The following is a 21,305-nucleotide window of genomic DNA, read 5'->3' as shown; positions in this document are numbered from 1 at the left end:
CAGCAAGTAAGGTTGAGGCCTTATTATAAAGGAAAACAATTACAAAGTGAGTAAACAAATTTTAATTGAATGTTGTTGTTTTTAAAAACTGCTCAATTTTTATTTTAAAATTAATTTAAACATTTCACCTGCAATGTTATAAACTCGGGCTAAGTTAGACTTGAACTAAAACCAAAAAAAATTGGCCCCCAGGCACTTCGATGCTGCTAGTTTTGTTTCCAAACTGAATTAAAGTGCAACAATCAAGCTATCTGCATATAGTAAAATGTGAAAATTAGACCGTAAAAACTTCTTCAATTCAAACACAGGTCAATTTTGGGAAAAATCTGTCATAGGTGAGGACGTAGTGTCTTTGTAATTATTAATATCTTGACAAATGTCCTTTTTTTAAAACTGAATTTTCAAGGGAAAGGTTGCCGTAGTGGATCTGTTTTTCCTTTTATTGAATAACTACTAAGAATATGTCTCATGAGAATCTTCATAGAGGTCAAGGTTGGGAATCCAGCCTAGCAAATAAGGCCATTGATTTACAAAGAACACTCTTGGCACTTTATGTTCTAGATCTTTGTTGTATTGATCCTCCTGTCAGCTGGCCTTGCTATTGGACACACTTATTGGGAGCAGCAGATTGGCAATACTTCTTGGTACCTCTATGATGGTGAAGACTACAGCCCTCCGTACCGTGGCTTCCTTAATTTTTGGGGCTACATCATTGTTCTTAACACCATGGTTCCCATTTCTCTCTATGTGAGGTAACTAAATCTCTTTAAAAACAAAGTTGAAAATGTGGTGGGTCTGGAGTAAAATTAACTGTATTTCCATTTGATGAGGTTTCCTCCAATCCCCCTGTTCCCAAAAAGATGATGATTGTTCTTTTCCTCTTATTGGTATTTTCAAAGGAAGGTGAGCCATACTGTGTGTCACTAGGGTGTACAAATCTTGACTGAAAGATGCAAAATTAATGTTAAAAACGCTTGGCCTCTTTAATAAATTAAATATTGTGTGGTGGTAAATTTCAAACATAAACAAATCGCTTCTTCAATATTCAAACAACTTAGAGCGATAGGCCAGATCCTGAAAGAATTTACTTCTGTGTGTAGCTAATTCTGTACAGTCCTATTAACAAACTGTATGGAAGAAGCTGCTTACAGGATTAGGCCCTGTGTTGAATTTTTTCATACGTTCTATGTTCAGCTTTTTTAAGACCGAGAACTGGCTCACACTTCATGTTTTACTGAAAAGTACTTTGAGTTTTGTCTGTCAGTCTAGTATTCAGTTAGCCCCCAAGATGATGTCTACTTTGTATTTAAATTTTACGACTGAATATAGTTTTTTTTCCTCCAGTGGTGGTAATATGGGATCACCTTTGACATGGTCCATTTGGGGTCTCTTATCTGACTCGTACTGGGCTGTTAAACTGAGCTGTGCACTTTGAATTGATTGTTTTGAGTAGCTTGTATCCTGGGTGAGTTTTTGGGAAATAAACTAGCTCCTTTATGACAGGTTTCAGAGTAGCAGCCGTGTTAGTCTGTATTCCCAAAAAGAAAAGGAGTACTTGTGGCACCTTAGAGACTAAAATTTGTTAGTCTCTAAGGTGCCACAAGTACTCCTTTTCTTTTAGCTCCTTTATATAATTTCTAAATATTAACACATCTGATAACATGGGTTTATTTGCTCTATTGGTGTCCTTGAAAATTCATTCAGAACTTGATAGATCTATATAATGTCTTTGCATTTTAATGTATAGCAACCTGTTAATGGTATGATCTTGCTGTTGTGTTTTACTCAATTAGTGTTGAAGTGATTCGTTTGGGCCAAAGCTATTTTATAAACTGGGATCTGCAAATGTATTACCCTGAGAAGGATACACCTGCTAAGGCCCGAACCACCACTCTGAATGAACAGCTTGGACAAATCCACTACATCTTCTCGGATAAGACAGGAACGCTTACACAGAACATCATGGCATTCAAAAAATGCTGCATAAATGGACAAACATATGGTAAGAACACAAGAACAGCCATACTGGGTCAGACCAAAGGTCCACCTAGCCCAGTATCCTTTCTTCCGACAGTGGCCAATGCCAGATGCCCCAGAGGGAATGAACACAACAGGTAATGATCAAGTGATCCATCCCTTGTCACCCATTCCCAGCTTCTGGCAAACAGAGGCTAGGGACACCATCCCTGCAAGTCTGGGTCATTGCTAACTATTACGCCTCTCTACTGACAACTGTTTTTCAATCTTAACTGTTGCATGCCCACTTATTAAGTACTTATTTGTTAATGCACTTCAGTGACACAAGTGTGTTCCGCTGTGAGAATTCTGACATTCTCAACCCCCAAAATATAAAGGGTATGGTACCTTTTTGCTTCTACAAGGACAGAGATCCAGCTGGTTCTGAGGGATGAACATGAGATTGCCTCTTCCAAAACATTTTCTCCCTTGTTCCACTCTCCACACTCCCAGCTTGCGTGTAGTAGACAGAAGGGCAGGGATGGGGGGAGATGGCTATGGGAATTGGGTACTTTGCCCACTAACCCCACTGAACACTTTGTGGCTATGTTAATTATGATCCAATCAGCATTAACTCACCCACTCTGGACTCTAGAATTCTCCATTTCGGGGGAGCTAATTGGTGGGCAGAGGGGTGAGCAGTACAATTTCTGAAGGAGCTTTACAGAGGGAGCAGAAAAAGGGACGACGCGCCATTATGCTGGTTCCCAGTCTCAATGAGTGTGGTCTGTGCCTGTCTAGTTGAGCTAGTTGGAACACTTTTGGCTAGTAGCATATTTTGACAAAATGATAGTTTTGTCAAAGCTGAAATATTTCGTGGCGATGTATCTGTTTTGATTTAAGTTTTTCGTCAAGAAGGGAGAAGAAGAGAGAGAGACTCTTTAACCTGGTGGCTATGGCAGTGGCCTGGGATGTGGGAGACCCAGATTCAAGATCCTACTCTGCCTGATTCAGGGTGATCTGAGATGAAAACTCTGCCTGATTCGGTTCCTGTGAGGAACAAAAACATATTTAAAAGTTGTCATGAAATGCAATTGTCATCCTCTGGCCAGCTCTGGTCCATGGGATATGCTGGTTTTACTTCTTGCTTCACCTGCAGGGTGCAGTTGTGCCAGTTTTGGTTAAACTTTCCTGACTAAATGATTGCTTCTAAAGTTATTCAGAATTGGGGCTTGAGGGTTGCTGTTGCTGTTGTTTTTTAGCCATTTTTAAAAGAGCCATAGCATAAAAAATTTTTATAGCTGGTATTTAAGTCAATGCTGAGTAGAAATGATTGGAAATTTTGCCAAAGGAAAATTCTGTCTGTCAGAAAATGCTGATTTGTCAAAAGCAATATGTTTCACTGAAATATATTGCCTTTCACAAATTCATTTAGAACCAAATTTTGGGGAAAAGATGTTTCAATAAAGTCAAAAGTTCCTTTTTTTTTTTTTTTACCTTTTTGTAACAGCATGTTTGATCTTTCATTTTGAAACTACTTTTGGTTTAATTTATTATATATTCTAAAATGAAAAGTTAAAATTTGAACAAAATGTTTTAATCAACCCAAACTAATTTTGTTTTGTTTTGGGGGCTTTTTGGGGATTTTAATTCACAGGAAATTTCCTTTTTAAAAAAATGTTGTTATGTAACAAAAAATCAGGTTTCCACAAGCTTTAATGCTGGCTGTGTTTTTGAAGCTGTACTCCCATTTAAAGTTATTTGTAGTTTTACCATTGACTTCAGTGGAAACAGAGTTAAGCCAACACAGAGCACTTTTGAAAATTCCACCCTATATACTATAAAATGATGGGTGCCAATATAAAAACCCAGATACACTGAAATGCCCTTTAATTTGTATTCTGTCTACTTTGAGAAATAGACATTGAAATTGTCAGATACCCACCTTTAAGATTTCAGAACAATATTGTTTCCATTACAGGCGAATCCAGGGATGGGTCTGGACAACTTCAAAACCATGAAGAGGTAAGTGAGTTGACTTGTTTCACTAGGAATGTGTTGAAGACGTTGGGGCTTTGAGATAGGAGTGTTGAGGTTTATGATTTCATTTATCTTCTAATTTAGGGGATTTTTGCCCCCCAGGTAAAGTGAGAGGCTTTTATGTAGGCATGAAGTAATTGCATTCACCTCAAATTCTGTTCATTTTTTCCTAATCCAGCAAGTTGATTTTAGCTGGAACATGTATGCTGATGGGAAACTCACGTTTTGTGATCATTATCTGATAGAACAAATTAGAAGTGGAAAGGAGACTGAAGTTCGACAATTCTTTTTTCTGCTTGCAATTTGCCACACGGTAATGGTGGATGCTTCTGATGGTGAGTATTCTGCTTGTGTAAAATGCACACATAGTAGATTCAATTTTAACATCATTCACACAAGTGAGATAGAACACCTGGCTATTGTATAAATTCTAGGCTAGTGCTTGTGCTAAAGATGCCCATCTCTACATGTGCCAAGAAGTCTCAGATTTAACTTTTGAATTCTCACAATTTTGACATAAATATATATTAAATACCTGCTTCAATAAACATTTTCTGAATCTAAGTTTTACAAATACAAAATACAGAGGACTAGTATTTTCGCAGTATTACACTTCACTTTATGGAAACCTGTATTTGGTGTACAGAGTTTCAAAATACCAAATAAAGGGTAAAATAAACACACAGGTATAAGCACAGATTTTACATACACATATGTAATTTCACAAACTTGAAGTTTATCTTCAGTGGGACAACTCTGTGTATAAACAGCTAAGTATTTGTTTATGTGCTGGCATGATTGGAACTATAGATGCTTTTCTCCTTCAGTAAATGTGCTTTTTCCGTCACAATGGTTCTAATATATGCACAAATATATACAGTGCCCTAGAGGACTAAGTTGAATAAAGAGGAGTGTTGAACTTTAAAATCTGAAGAATGAATAAAGGTTAAGGGTGCAGATGGGTGGCTGTGGGGAGAAGTGGTAAACTGTGGAAGCAAGGATAAAAGTCTGAGTCCAAACATACTCTGTATGCAAAAGGAGGGGACAAAGTGCTGAATTTTCCAGCCACTCTGTTGTCCTGGTCTTATATGAATTCAACAACTAGATTAAGATCAAGAAGGATGTGGATAAATTGCAGAGGGTTCACAGAAGAGCCAGGAGAATGGTTAAAAGGTAAACAAACATACTTATAGAGCGAGAGATTCAAGCAGCTCTATCTGTTTAGCATAACAAAGAGAAGGATTAAAGGGTGACTTTATTACAGTCTATAAATACTTGTGTGGAGACATGAGGAACAAATATTTGATGATGGATTTTTCAGTCTAGCAAAAAAAATTTTAACATGATCCAATGACTGGAAGCTGAAGCTATACACATTCAGACTGGTAATAAGACATCAATTTTTAAATGAGAGCAATTAACCATAAGAGCAGTTTACCAAAGATCATGTTTGATTTCTCCATCACTGGCAATTTTAAAATCAAGATTGAATGTTTTTCTAAAAGTTTTGCAGTAGGAATTAATTTGGGGAAGTTCTATGGCCTGTGTTATATAGGAGGTCAGATTAGATGATCACAATGGTCCCTTCTGGCCTTGGAATCCATGACTTTATTCACTGTAACTTTGTGCCTGTTTTTCTTGGTCTTCTCTAATTAAAGTTAATTTTTTCCAATGGTTAATGTGACCACGGCTTTCTGTCTTGAGGCTGTTTATCTTCCAAAATGCTGCAATGAAATAAATGAGAAATTAAGATTCTACAAATAAAAATCACTTGTATGTAACCAAGTTATGTTATCTCCATTTTGCTGATGGAGAAGCTGAGGAAGGAGAGGTTCAATGACTTGCCTATTTGAAAGGAGACCAGGACAGGAATTAAATGAGCTCCCAGATTCTGTCACTCTTTTTTTTTTTTTTTTTTTTAATTAAATCCACAGTAAAAATGTGTCTTGAGTTATACAGAGAAATCAAAAGTGTAGAATATTAAACACGCCATATGGCCCTTTATTGCTACAAAGCATTGGGTGTTAAAGTCCCAACTGTCTATGAGGCTTATGAGGGGCTTAGGGATAATGGAAGGACGACAAATGGAAATGAGGATGTGGAGGTAGATATTACCACATCCGAGGTAGAAGCCAAACTTGAACAGCTTAATGGGACTATACTGGGGGTATACTTCATCCAAGAATATTACCGTTATTCAAGGCACTGGTGAAACCTCATCTGGACTATTGTGTGCAGTTCTGGTCTCCCATGTTTAAGAAGGATGAATTCAAACTGGAACAGGTACAGAGAAGGGCTGCCAGGATGATCTGAGGAATGGAAAACCTATCTTATGAAAGGAGACTCAAAGAGCTTGGCTTGTTTAGCCTAGCCAAAAGAAGCCTGAGAGGAGATATGATTGCTCTCTCTAAATATATCAGAGGGATAAATACCATGGAGGGAGAAGAATTATGTAAGCTCAGTACCAAAGTGGACACAAGAACAAATGGATATAAACTGGCCATCAGGAAGCTTAGACTTGAAATTAGATGAAGGTTTCTAACCATCAGAGGAGTGAAGTTCTGGAACAGCCTTCCAAGGGAAGCTTCAAGACTGAGCTTGATAAGTTTATGGAAGGGATGATATGATGGGATAGCCTAATTTTGGCAATTAATTGATCTTCAACTATTAGCGGTAGATATGCCCAATGGCCTGTGATGTGATGTTAGATAAAGTGGGATCTGAGTTACTACAGAGAATTCTTTCCTGGGTGTCTGGCTGGTGAGTCTTGCCCACATGTTCAGGGTTTAGCTGATCGCCATACATGGGGTCGGGAAGGAATTTTTCTCCAGGGCAGATTGGAAGAGGCCCTGGAGGTTTTTCTCCTTCCTCTGCAGCATGGGGCAGGGTCACTTGCTGGGGGATTCTCTGCACCTTGAAGTCTTTAAACCACGATTTGAGGACTTCAATAGCTCAGACATAGGTTAGGGGTTTGTTACAGGAGTGGATGGGTGAGATTCTGTGGCCTGCGTTGTGCAGGAGGTCAGACTAGACCATCGTAATGGTCCCTTCTGACCTTAAAGTCTATGATTCTGTGATTCTATAAATGCAGCACACTAGACGAGGGCATCAGTTACTAAAATACACTATGGCTTTCTTCCCTATTCACTCTTTTAATATAGGTCAGCTCAACTATCAAGCAGCCTCCCCAGATGAAGGAGCCTTGGTAACAGCAGCCAGAAACTTTGGATTTGTTTTTCTTTCACGAACACAGAATACCATTACTATAAGTGAGATGGGGATTGAAAGAACTTATGATGTTCTTGCTATCTTGGATTTCAACAGTGATAGAAAACGAATGTCTGTTATTGGTAAGCTGATCTCGAAAAAGCTTTATTTTTAGAGACCCCTAAAGAAAAACGCTCTAAACCAGTAGAATGGAGGTAGAACACTGTGCTGTTATGGTTGTCTTTGGCAAAATGGCTGGTTATATGGTGGTGGCTAATCTGTATTCCCAGCTGCTAAATTGCTTTAAATGAAACTGAAATACACAGAAGGCTTTTCTAACCTTACTCTAATTGGAATGGATATGAGCAACATATCTTGAAGAACAACAGTTACAAGAGGGGAGTAACCGTTTTGTTTGCATGCTGAAGTGTTATCTCACTTAAAAGTAATGAACAGTTTTTTAGTTTTGATCTTAGTTTCTTCTATAGCACATGAAGTATAAATTCACTAAAACAATTTCAGTAGTGGGCTATCAGACAATATCAAATTCAGGTTTAGTTTAGTTTATTGCGAGTGCAGGCACACTGTAACATATCTTCACTGTAGTCTCTCTCTCTCCTGTCCTTGTGAGCAAATTGTGTTTTGATGTTTTTAAAAAATGCTCTCAAAACACAGTTCTTACAAATTTCAATACCTTGTTCATTCACAGCAGCAGGGCTGGAGGAGGAAATGATGTGTTTGTGAACTAAAATTAAGCTGTTGAGCCACATCAAAGAGCTTATACCAGTATAAGAGAGAAACTTGATTTAGTAGTTCTAACTCTAGGCATACCAGCCTTGAATGTCTCTTCCTGTTTAAAGAAGTTGTGTGTTGGTTGACCTGTTGTTTAACCTTCTCTGATGGAATATTTCAGGTTCTCTAATTTTAAAAAAGATCTTCCTAATGACATAATAGCGAGACAGACACAAAAGTCCGATCAGTAATTTATCCTTTATTACATCTGCTCTTTGGGTTTTTTTGTTTGTTTTTTTTCCCCTTCTCTGATTTAGTAAGAGAACCAGGTGGAAACATTAGACTTTACTGTAAAGGAGCTGATACAGTAATTTATGAACGTTTGCATCCCGTGAATCGTCAGAGACAGATTACACAGGAAGCACTAGATGTAAGTTTTGCTTTTTAAAATTTCATTTTTAACATGGGTAAAACTAAGCTACCTACAACTGCATTGAATTGACTTATTTCTATTTTGCTAAACAATTCTGAAAAATATAGCTCCATAGTACTATTAGATCAAAGTTTTCGAAAAAGCTGAATAGCAGCCAAAACAACTTATCTTGCTGCTACTAGATGTTCTGATGTTTGAAATCATAACGTGATTCCTCCCCCTTTTTCCCCCCTTTTTTTCTTTTTAATGGAATTGTATCTTAAATGTTTGCATTGTACGTATGGAAATTAGCTTTTCATTATTTGAGAAACTTTCATGTCACTTCGGACTTTCCCGCTCCATTCTATTTTTTACTTGTACTTTGCAGCATGTTTTCTAGACCTACCTAGATTGACTGATAAATTGCACTAGGTACTATTACTGGATTGATTGTTTTACATTTTTTCCAAATGATTATAGAATCTTCTGTTTAACACCAGAAGTGAAGGATTAGAATTCTTTCAGGCTGCAGCTCTTCTTTGGATATTCTGCAATGTCCAACTTTCACCATACAGTCTGAGTACAGTAGCAACCAGTGACTGAGTTCTTTCAGATTGACTAGTCAGAGTATGTCTTCTCAACTTCAATTTTAAGCCAATATTAAAATCTATGCAGCTTATTTCTCTTCTTTTTCCACAGATTTTTGCAAATGAGACCTTGAGGACATTATGCCTCTGCTACAAGGACATTAGTCATGATGAATATGAAACATGGAATAAAAAGTTCATGGAAGCTAGTGTAGCTGCAAGTAACCGTGATGAAGCCCTGGATAATGTATATGAAGAAATAGAAAAAAACCTTATTGTAAGTTGTAATATTTTAAATTATAAATGTGTTTTTATTCTTGTCCAATTAGTAGCAGAACATTGTGGAAACTGAATAGCCCTTTTTGATTAGCACATTTGTGAGTACAGTTTTAATTAAGATTTTGTGAGACTACCAAAACTCTCTTCTAGAGAGCTTCAGGGAATGAAGGAAGATGGATTTCTTTGGTTTAGCTTTCACTGGACGTTTTTCCTCCATTCCAAAAAGGCGGCTAGTATCTCTGTAGCACTAGCTCAGAAATAAGTTGTATTAAAAAAAGTTCAGGTTTTAAAATTTGGGAGATAAACAGCTATCTGCTATGTCGGTAACTACATGACAAATAATTTGCAAAAGGGGAACCTTGCTATAGCTGTTCAAAGGTTATTTCATCCTTAAAGCTCTGAAATACTTCTAGTGTTAAATTTACCTCCACTCTGTGTGATGCAACTGGTTAGTATGCTATGGGGTAATTTGCCTTCATTTGAAGGATTGAGTATTGCTTAATGTGCCTGACACAGGGGGTGAGACTAGACGAACCAATCAGTCTGATCAAGATACGTCACTCAGATAACTCTAATTGGGTATATTCCAGACCAATTCATGAGAAGCAAGAGTATAAATTGCAAATAGCATTTAAAAAAACAAAAGTTCTCATCACAGTCTTTGTGAAGTTTTTTTTTTTTTTTTTTTAAAGAAATACCCAATACCCTGGGCCAAATCAGGCTCTATTGCATTGGCAAATGCTATTGACTTTACAAGAGTTTCTCTGGGGTAATTAGAGAGTAGAAATTTGCCATCTGAAGTATACTGAGGAAAAGTTTATTGTTAAAATGATTTCGTCAACTGTGAATTCCAGGATAATCATACTGTTAACTGCTGATTTCCCATTTGAGCCTGCAATATGTGTTGAATTGCTTTTCTGAAAATTGACTATAGATCAGAGTGTTGGAATACCATCTCAGTCATGCAGCCCAGTTTGCAACAGTATTGTTGTGGGAATCTTTTACAGTAAATTTTTCTGGATTTGAGAAGTCTCGGATGAAGCCTCTTTGGAACTCTTTGCTGCAAACAAACGGCACAATTATGACTATAAACGGGATCCACTTACTGAGTAAACTTCATGCTGGCAGTTTGTTTTAGTCCATACCACCTATTATGCTCTATTTAGTAATATCAACCACCTGTTAATCACTCCTTATCTGCTACCTTTACCACCTTGTTAGTGGTATTGGATAGTGCAAGACTTCATGGTGTTCACTGTCCCTCTTAAAAGCACTTCTGTTACCTTAGGCTCTTGACATTCCCTCTTTTACTTTGTGAGTTCAGTAAAACATTATTTAAACATAGTGGGAAACATGTCTTTAAAACGTAAAATTCAGTATCTGAAGTGGAGAATTTATTATATGGTTGTAACTATTGTAAACAAATCCTATCTGTAACTGCGAAGGAATACAATACACAGATGAAAATGTTTCCTGTGGTGTCCTACATAATAACAACTATCAAAGTCAACTAGTTCTGTAATGGTGGTGTTTTATTATTATCATAGTACCTAGGAGCCCCAGTCATGGACCAGGACCCCATTGTGCTAGGTGCTGTACAAACAGACAACAAAAAGATGGTTCTTGCCCCAATGAGCCTACAATCTAAGTATAAGACAAGAGACAACAATATATTCTTCCTTATCTAAGTAGCTTCATTTTATACTACAAACTAAACCTATTTTCTCTCTGGATTTTTCTCTTATTAAATGCTTGTGTTTCCAATAACTTCCAGCTCTTGGGTGCTACAGCTATTGAAGACAAACTACAGGACGGTGTTCCAGAAACAATTTCCAAACTTGCAAAGGCGGACATTAAAATCTGGGTGCTTACTGGTGACAAAAAAGGTATATTTACATTACTATAATGATAGCAGAAACATGAGATCTTATGGTTGGCAGCTGAAGCTAGACATATTCATGCTAGAAATAAAACTCAAATCCTTAACAGGGTAACTAATCACTGGAACAACTTCATAGGGATGTGGTGGATTCTTTGTCACTTGAAGTCTTTAAATCAAGACTGGATATATTTCTAAAAGATATGTAATAGCTCAGACGGAAGTTCCGCTTAATGCTGAGTTTACTGGGTGAGATTGTATGGCCTGTATTGTGCAGATCAGACATGATGACCATTATGGCCTTAACCTATGAATTATTTTTAGAGAAAAATCTTTGCTATATATCCAAATAAGAAACTTAATGTATGACAATTGGCTACCAACCAATTAACTTGCCCAATCACAAGGGTAACTGAATGGAAAATAATGTTGATGACAGACATGACTTTAACAGAAGCTATTTCCATTAACAACTCCTGTTTCTATGGTTATAAAACCTGCCTGATTCATGCAAGTGAATTTTGTCTTTTAAGTTGCTGGGACAAAAAGGAAACTTTCTTCTTAAAGGTGGTTTGCAAAAGAGAATAAACCTTTAAGTGACTTGCCCACCATCACACAGGAACTTGGTGCTAGAGGCAGGGATAGAATCCAGTTCTCCAGGGTTCACCTGCTTTAACCATGGAACCATCCTTACTCTTCCTGCAGTCTCTGCCTCATTCACTACGCACCTTCCAAACTTCTGCAACAATGAAGCAGGGGTTCTTCAGATGAGTTTCCTTAACTACATAACCCTAACTCATCCCCAGAGCAAGTCCATCCTCAGTTCAGAGGTTCTGTGGACACAGTAGCAGGTGATGATGTTATGAGACTATCCTAATGCATACGCACAAGGAGACTGATACACGGGCATTTCCTAACTTCTGACTACTTCATTTTGAACGTTGATGTTCATAAGAGTGGTTTTGGGTGGGTGGGTGTAATATCCTAGATTATTAAAAAGGCAAACAAAAAACCAAATTCCATCATGTAGTATCATATTGACACTCACCCGAGTCATCACTAAGGTTGGAACCAAGTTTAGATCCACTGCACAGCACATAGACCCCTGCTACTTGAGTTATAATGGAGTAAATGAGGATAATAGTAGGTTCTCCTTAAGCTTGGAAGGATCAGATTTTTACCGGGAAATGTCAGTTGCATTATACAAACCAATGAAAAAATATTTCCATTGATGATGATCGAAATTTACAGATAAGCAAAGTAAGAAAAACGCTTTTTGAGAATTTAGAACGTGATTTAATATTAAAATTTAGACATATTGATGTTGGCAGTTTGTGTTTTAATGGTTATAAAACTAATATAAAATGTTTAAAAACCATGATTTTGCGTAACTGAACAATTAAATAGATAAAAATTAAAAAAAGCTTACAAATAAAAATCAAGGTTAGCCATTGAAATTATTTAAAAAAAATTAAAAAAAAAAAACATTCTGTCAAGCCTAGTTATCCTGTTTGTGGATGAGAGGAATGAGATGCATCCTTTGCCCCATCCCCTCTGACCTGTCCCTATGCTTTCTTTCCCCCCCCCACTCCTGGCTCCTTGTTCGACTCCCATTCTCCTTGACATCCCAGTCTCCACTCCTTAGGCGTCTTGTGCCACTTTTCTTGCCTACCAGTCCCAGTCTCTAAACTCACTGTCAGAGTCCCAGTGTCTCCCCCTCTCCACAAGCAGTCCCAGTCTCACCAGTCTCCTTGTTCCAATCTTTGCCTTTCTCTCCCTCGGTCCACCTTTTGTCCCCTCTGCATTCAACTTAGGCTGCTTCCTATGCTATGGTGCCTTGGTGCCAGCAGGGGCATCACTGAGAGCACAGGAGACACAGGCTCCCTGCTCTCAAGTCCTAGTGCATGGCTCCACCCCAGCTTGGAGCAGCCACTAAAGCAGTGGTCACCAACCAGTCGATCATGATCGACTGGTCGATCCTAGAGGAATCTCCCAGTCGATCGCGATCTCCGGTGGTGCAGCATGGCTGCCGCTAGGGCAGGCTTCCTGCCTACCCTTGCCCAATGCTGCTACTGGAAGCGCCCAGCGCAGCACCGTGGCCCCAGGGGTGGGGGGGGCAAGGGTCTCCCTCCAGGTGCTGCTCCTGCCTGCAAGCATTGCTCCCGCAGCTCCCATTGGCCAGGAGACCTGCACGGGCAGTGTTTGCAGAGAGGGGCTGCACGTGGAGCCCCGTACCTCCCACCACCTCCCCCAGGGGCCGCAGCGGCACGTTGGCCCCTTCCAGGAGTGGTGGGGGGCTGGGGTAGGCAGGGAGCCAGCCTTAGCAGCAGCTACACTGCACCACCAACCAGGAGCTGCTGGAGGCAAGTGCTGCCCGGCGGGAGGCCGCACCCCAGCCCTGAGCCCCCTCCCAGATCCAGGACCCCACACCCCTTCCTGCACCCCAACCCCCAGCCCTGAGTCCCCTCTTGGAGCCAGCACCCCATATTCCCTCCTGTATCCCAACCCCCCTTCTGCATCCCAATCCCCAACCCTGACTCCCTCCCAGGGCCTGCATCCTGTACCCCTTCCTGCACTCAACACTCTGTCCCAGCCCTGACCCCCCCTCCCAGGGCCTGCACCCCATACCACCTCCTGCACCCCAACCCCCTGCCCCAGCCCTGACCCCCCTCCTCCCAGAGCCAGCACCCTATATCCCCTCCTGCACCCCAATACTCTGCCCCAGCCTGGAGCCCCCTGCTGCAACCCAAACTCCCTGCTGGAGGTTGCACCCCTCACCCCCTCCTGCACCCCAGCCCAGGGCCCCCTCTCAGACTGCGAACCCCTCGACCCCAGTCAGAGGTGAAAGTAAGCCAGTGCGGTCCAGTACAGCATACCAGCAAGAGCCAGTACGCCGTGCCGGACCAGACCAGCTTCCCCAGCGGTGATTTAAAGGGCCCAGTGCTCCTGCCACTGTGGGGAGCCCTGGGTCCTTTAAATCATCTCTGGAGCTCCGGCAGCGGGGCTTGGGCGGCGCTTTAAAGGGCCCAGGGCTCCCTGCCGTGGCAGGAGCACCGGGCCCTTTAAAGCACAACTGGAGCCCAGCTGCCGGATCCAGGCTCAGGCGGGGATTTAAAGGGCCCGGTGCTCCGGCCACTGCGGGCAGCCCCCGCCCAAGTCCCGCTGCCAGAGCTCCAGGCCCTTTAAAGCGCCGCCAGAGTCCTGCTACCGCTACGGGTCGTTTAAATCCCCACTTGAGCCCGGCTGCCAGAGCCCTGGGGCTCTGGCAGCCGGGCTCCAGCAGGGATTTAAAATGCCCGGAGCTCTGAGGCGGCCGGAGCCCCGTCCCTTTAATTCACCCCGAGCCCTGGAGCTCCCAGCCGCCTCTGCAGCGCAGTGATTTAAAGGCCCCGGGGCTCCCAGCCAGAGCCACGGGGCCTTTAAATCGCCTCTTCCAGTTGAGGCCACGCCTCTCTTCCTGTTGAGGCCATGCCCCCACTCAGGACGGTAAATCCTTTAAATTACTTTCACCCTTGGCCCTAGCCAACAGCCTGCACCCCCTTCCAAAACCCAACCCAGTGAAAGTGAGTGAGGGTGGGGGACAGCAAGCGACAGAGAGGGGCGGGATGGAATAAGTGGGGCTGAGCTTTGGGGCAGGGACAGGGCCTTGGGGTATCGGCGGGGTAGATCCTGGTTTGTCCTTAGATTCAAAAAGTGATCTTGGGCTTAAAAAAGTTGGAGACCACTGCACTAAAGAAGGCCCTATATAGCCCTAAGCTGTAGCATGCTTAGTCAGTCTGTGGGGATGGTGCATGCACAGTTCTGTCACACATAGGAGCTGTGGGAGGAAGAAGCCTATTCAGTTAGGATGGAATCTTTAGAGATTTTAGCTGTTAAAATTAAACTCTGGCAAGTATCTGAGCATGTGCAAACTGACTTTTTCAATGAGTCTGTTTTGGACAGATATTCATAGGGATGGCAAAAGTCATATCCCTTATGCAAAAGGCCACCCCATGCTACATTTGGGGGTGCTAGAACTTTTTTTTTTTTTAAACTCTCAAGAATATAACATGGACCACACACTCTATTATTTTCCCCTAGCCCTGTTGTCTGAAACAGGTGGCCTGTTCAGGTTTAAAAAAACAAAACAAAAAAACCACAAAAAAAAAAAGGCAGGCTGACGCAGACAACCAGTGTGGAAAATTTCCTACCAAACACTTTCACAAAGTTAAAAGCAACTAAAAACAAGGTCTTATAATGGGAAATGTCAGACCGTCTTAATAGGTGGTGCTAGCTGTGCAGTCGTTAATAACTGCTTTATTAATGTTGTTTAGTTTAATTTAAAGGTGCAATGAATTTGATGACATAATCTTTGAGATACTATTGTATTTTTAAGGTTGCAATTAAAGAAAAATAGAACCTACAAATACAATGATCTTCAGTGATCTTGCTTTTGTTTACCTAATTATTGTAGCATATTTAATAATACCAACCACTGTACTGAGACCCTTGAAATATCTAACCATACTGTGACTTTTCCATTAGATATAATTGCACTTTCTTCTTCTTAGTTTAAGTTAAACCATTATTCAACATTTTTGTATTTATGTACCTACTTCAGTGTTTAATGAGGAGCCTGCCAGTTTACTTGTTCTGTTTGTGTTTTTCTCATTTGAAATTTTATCTTAAAATTTCTTTGAAAAGTAAGAGTTTCTTGAGACAGGATGGAGTCTTTGTAGATAGATTGGTCAATTATCCTACATATGGCTAATTAAGTCAGTTGAAAGGTAGCACTGTATTGAGGTTTACTGACCGCAAACTTGCTGTGCTGAAACTTGAATCTTCAAGTCATTTAAAAAGCCCCAGAGTACTATTAATCACTATCTACAATAATTAAGGCTACTTTCTAGTCGTGGGTATTTTTAGTAAAAGTCACGGCCAGGTCATGGGCAGTAAACAGAAATTCATGGCCCGTGACGTCCATGACTTTTACTAAAAATACCCGTGAATAAAACTTGGGACAGGGAGGACTGCCCGGGGGCCCCATAGGTGCTGAGGAAGGGCAGCCCAGGTGTTTGGTGGGCGGTGGGCAGCGGCTCACAACCCGGGACCCCTACTGGTGCTGGGGGGCGGGATTGTCAGGGCCAGCAGGCTTCCTGCTAGGTTCCGCTCCTCCCTCCCCGCCAGCAGCAGCAGTTTGGGTGTGGGAGGGCGCAGGGGACTGGGTCGTGGGATGGGGTGAGATGAGCTCTGGGCGGCGCTTGCATAGGGGGGCTCCCCGGAAGGCAATATCCCTCTGACTTAGCTGCTAGGTGGAGGCGTGGCCAGGCAGCTCTGCGCAATGCCCCTGCCCAGAGCACTGGCTTCGCAGCTCCCGTGGGCTGGGAACCACAGCCCATGGGAGCTGAGGGGTGATGCTTGCAGGTGTAGGGGCTGCCTGAGCTACCCTTGAGCCAGGCACACTGGCTGCTGCAGAAGCCGTGGAAAATCACAGAATACGTGATCTCCGTGACAAACTCGCAGCCTTAATAATGATTCATTAAAGAATCGAACTAACATGTGACTTTGTTTGTTACAGAAACTGCTGAAAACATTGGATTTTCTTGTGAACTTTTAACAGATGAAACTACGATCTGCTATGGAGAGGATATCAGGTAAGTTACAAGCATACAACATTTCTTTGTGTAGGAGTTTAAAATCTCAAATTTCAAAATATTCTAAGTAAGCACACTGTTCCTGTGGCTTTCTTTCTTTATCTGGCTGTCTCCTTTGATTCCTTCTATAGTGGTGCTTACAGTGCCTTAGCAGTGTAACTGAGACGCAGGCTGTGTCTACTCTACGAGCTGGAGGTGTGATTCCCCTGCTCGTGTATGCATAATTGTGCTTGCTCCTAGCAAGCCAGTGTGAGTGCAAATAGCAGTATACCCATGGTAGCATGGGTAGCAGCGGTGGAGGCATGGCTGAGCCATGCAGAATACACACCCTTATCAAGCTAGTGCAAGTATGTGTATATCAGCAAGGAGAATCACGCTCCTAGTTTGTAGCACGGATGTAGCCACAGTAGTGGCCAATATTCAGTTATGCTGTGGTGTGTGGATTTTTTTTTTTTTTTTTAACTATTTTGCATTTCAGTTTACCAAGGCAACCTACTCATTGTTAGGTTCACGGCCATGAAATTCACGGCCATGAAAAATGTGTCACAGACCGTGAAATCTAGTCTTGTGTGCTTTTACCCTATACCAGGGATCTCAAACTCAAATGAACACGAGCGCCACATGAGGACTAGTACATTGGCCTGAGGGCCACATCAATGACACCCCTCCCCCACTGCCCCTGGCCTTGCCCCACTCCACCCCTTCCATGAGGCCCCACCCCGCCCCACCTCTTCCCACCCCTTCCCTGCCCCCATTCCAACCCCTTCCCTAAAGTCCCCACCCCAACTCCGCCCCCTCCCTGCCCCTATTCCGACCCGTTCCCCAAATCCCTGCCCCTGCCCCTGCCCCTCCTCTTCTCCGCCTCCTCCCCTGAACATGCGGCTCCCCGCTTCTCCCCCATCCCTCCTGGAAAGCGCTAAGTGCTACCAAACAGTTGTTTGGCAGCGGGAAGCGCCTGGAGGTAGGCAGAGGAATGGGGATGCGGTGCGCTGGCGAGGAAGGGGGTGGTGAGTTATTTTCTGCTGCCAAGCTCCCTTCACCCATGGAGGCGGGAAGGGCATGGGGAGCTTGGCGGGTCACAGCAAATAACTCTGTGGGCCGCATGCAGCCCACAGGCCGTGTGTTTGAGACCCCTGCACAATACTATACAGATTTCAGGGGGGAGACCAGTGTTCCTCAAACTGGGGATCCTGACCCAGAAGAGGGTTGTGGGGGAGGTCACAAGGTTATTTTAGGGGGGGGTCATGGTATTGCCACCCTTACTTCTCAGCTGCCTTCAGAGCTGGGTGGCCGGAGGGCAGTGGCTGTTGGTCAGGCCCCCAGCTCTGAAGGCAGCACCCGCGATCAGCAGTGCAGAATTAAGGGTGGCAATACCATACCATGCCATCGTTACTTATGCACTGCTGCTGGCAGCAGCTCTGCCTTCAGAGCTGAGCTCCCAGCCACCAGCTACTGCTCTCTGGCCACCCAGCTCTCACGGCAGCGCTGCCTCCAGCAGCAGCAGCGCAGAAGTCATGTGTGGAAGAAAAACGCAGTCTTCACTCTTAGGTTGTTTGCAACAAGTCAGAGACAATTTATTCTCAAGCAATTGCAAGGGGGAGAGTGCGCACGGGATTCCCCCTTCCACCAGACAAACAATTAAGGCAAGCATTTATACCTTTTGTTGCATACAATAATGATCAACAGCCACGTCTTGTTTAGACATATTCCTTCCTGATATCTTACTTTTCTCAGCAGCTCCTGCTACAGTCTGTGTTCCATTCTTATCTAACACAAGGTCAAAACAGCATCTCTTACAGTTTTCCCACTCACTTCCCACTCGCCCACGCCCTGCCTTAAAGTCTCGAATTATTAGAGTAAGAGTTAGCCTGGCTCCTGTTCTATTCCTAAGAACACTTAAGATGTCTGCTTCCAAATCCCCTTTATCCCTTTTTTTACTTCCACAAATGGTAGCAGTATCACAGCCCCAGTACAATAACCTTGTGACCCCACCCACAAATCCATTTTGGCTCAGGACACCTACAATTACAACACCAGGAAATTTCAGATTTAAATAGCTGAAATCATGAAATTTACAATTTTTAAAATCCTATGACCATGAAATTGACGAAAATGGACTGTGAATTGGTAGGGCCCTACTCACTGTGGATCAGGAAGAAACATGTCTTTTAAATACAGTGGTGGTAATAAGCCAACCATTGTTGGCTTTATAAACTTGATTCTATCACAATAACTAAATAACTCATTTCAGCACCTTGCGTAAGTACTTCCCTAAGTTAGGAGAACTGAGGCTTGTGTAGCACCTTTCACCCAGAAAGTTCCTAACATACATTACAGACTGTAGAAGCTATCTATAGTTAAGACATGTAATATCTTTATCCACCACCATAATACAGTAACCTCTAGTATGAAAATATAGCAACTGTTTCACAGAAATAGCAACGCAACACAACACAACATTTTACAGCAGAAATTGAAGATTTTTTCCCCTAAACAAATTTACAAGAATGGGGAAACTTAAGATATCAAGTTATAATCACCGAGTTGGAATTTGTCCAGAATACCACAACTAACACTCTTACTTTTATAAAAAGTGCCATGCAATTTTTAATAACCATAAGAGGCCAGGATTTTCCCTTTTCATTTAATTTGAAAGATATTATCAGTATCAGGGCAATGCAGATTACCCTTTGTGTTAGGGCTTTGGAGCAATACTGACTCAGAATGCCACCCACTGAGTTGTTAACCACTTCTTCGAGATGAGTGTCCCTGTGGGTGCTCCACTTCACGTCAAGGTGCATCCCAGCGCCTTCGATCAGAGATTTCTACAGCAGTACCCCTACGGGCTGCACACGCGCTGTGCCTGCCTCTCGAGCTGTCAGTGTTTAATAGCGCATGACCAGCCCAGGCTCCTCAGTTCCTTCTCTACCGTCCCCGGCTATAGACGGAGTTCAGCAGTGCTCTTTCAGATTAGCTAGTTAGTTTGTTTCTCAGTTTAGTTAGATAGTTTTTAGTCATTAGAGTTACTATTTAGATAAGTTACATTAACTGTTACATTTATTTCTCAAAAAAACCCCAAAAACAAAACAACCCAACCTCCGCGGTTATGGACATGCGTGGCTCCCCAGGCTTCAAGAGATGCGCCTCCTGTAATGATGCCATCCCCACCTCAGATGGGCGTTCACAGTGTGTACACTGTTTGGGGGAGTCTAATGTACCCCAAAAATGCGTCCACTGTATCGAATTGAAAGCGCAGACCCACAAGGGCAGGGAGCTCAGACTTAAAATGCTGCTCCTGGAAAACTCTCTCAGACCTGCGTCTGACCCTGGCCAGCAAACCTCTGAGACACCCTCCAGCGGCAAAGCCGAAGCAAAAAAAAACGGCCAGCTTCCTTCTCCCCCTCGGGAGCCATTCCTCGGGGAAGAAGTTAAAACTGGCTCTCCTGTCTCCGGTAACTGCCGCTCCGCGGCTCTGTACCTTTCACTCAGCAGGCATCTCAGGCATCGACCGTGGGTCAGCTGCCCCGCTACATGGTGCTAAGGCTCAGGGCTTTCAGTTGTCCGCCTCTTTCAGCTCTCCCTCAGCCACCTCTGTCATTATGGTGCTGAGAGCTGCCACGGTGCCGAGAATACAAGCGGCGGCTGCGGCACCGTCCTTTGATCATGTAGCGCCGCTTTTGCAGCCGCCGCTCTTGGCACCGAGCCTCCTGCAGTCTCCAGCCTCCCTTACAGTGCCGGCCTCAGGGGCACCTACTCTGCTGAGCCAGCTTCCGCCTCCGGGACACCCTTCGATGCACCAGCAGATGCCCCAGCGGACTCTGCCTCCACCAGCTACACCAGCACCAACTCCTGGTCAGTCAGCTCCACCGCAGTTTTTACAGCCAGAGGAATTAAGGATGTCCCGTGCTCCTGAGTCTCCTCTTCTCAGCACCAGTCTATCACAAGACCTTTAGCACCCTACTATCAGTACTCCCCTACCACTTCAAGCCCCTCCAATGAAGTGTGGGAGGAAGAGGAATACGATGAACAGATGTTTTCCTCTCAATACTCTCCCCAGATTCAGTTACCTACAACTGGGAGACGCATTACAGCATGATCTCAATATCCTCATGGCTATCCACACTGGTATGGCTATCCCTGGATAGACTATGCTCACACCCGGGGCAGTGGCCACACTGGGGTCCATGGACCGACACCAAACCACACTCAGGTGTTCCACGGGCTGTCAGACCTTCCCCACTGCTGGCTTACACTGACACCCAGATAAGACCTGAAGTGGCCGCCACCCCTACAGAGGACACTGTCCCACACACCACCTCTACGGCGATAATACCACAAGACGCCATGGTACCCCCACCACCTCCCACTACTGATGAGCTCGCTCATTTTCAAGAGTTGTTTCAGAGAGTAGCGGAAGAGCTCAAGATTACCCTGGAGGAGGTACCTGAAACACACCACGAGCTTACAGACATCCTCCAAAATAGCCCTACCAATTAATGGGGCCATTATGGAACCTGCAAAAACTATTTGGCAGACCCCAGTCACAATAACACCCAGTAGCAAGAGACTGGACTGCAAAC

General features: G+C 43.0%; 1 protein-coding gene across 2 annotated transcripts in view; it reads left to right on the top strand.

The window, feature by feature from the left end:
• ATP8B1 (ATPase phospholipid transporting 8B1) overlaps nucleotides 1–21,305 on the top strand; it is a 135,597-nt gene that overhangs the window by 82,221 nt on the left and 32,071 nt on the right. For both annotated transcript variants that reach the window (XM_037902581.2, XM_037902580.2), the window contains 9 exons: nucleotides 562–752; nucleotides 1,794–2,002; nucleotides 3,938–3,981; nucleotides 4,175–4,331; nucleotides 7,158–7,346; nucleotides 8,253–8,365; nucleotides 9,047–9,211; nucleotides 10,988–11,099; nucleotides 16,650–16,725. In XM_037902581.2, the coding sequence (XP_037758509.1) occupies nucleotides 562–752; nucleotides 1,794–2,002; nucleotides 3,938–3,981; nucleotides 4,175–4,331; nucleotides 7,158–7,346; nucleotides 8,253–8,365; nucleotides 9,047–9,211; nucleotides 10,988–11,099; nucleotides 16,650–16,725 (1,256 nt within the window). The remainder of the gene's footprint in view (nucleotides 1–561; nucleotides 753–1,793; nucleotides 2,003–3,937; nucleotides 3,982–4,174; nucleotides 4,332–7,157; nucleotides 7,347–8,252; nucleotides 8,366–9,046; nucleotides 9,212–10,987; nucleotides 11,100–16,649; nucleotides 16,726–21,305) is intronic.

The sequence above is a fragment of the Chelonia mydas genome, chromosome 5 (genome assembly GCF_015237465.2).
Source record: "Chelonia mydas isolate rCheMyd1 chromosome 5, rCheMyd1.pri.v2, whole genome shotgun sequence".
Lineage (NCBI taxonomy): Eukaryota > Metazoa > Chordata > Testudines > Cheloniidae > Chelonia > Chelonia mydas.
The sequence above is the reverse complement of the archived record's forward strand: the minus strand, read 5'-3'. Positions and strand labels throughout refer to the sequence as shown.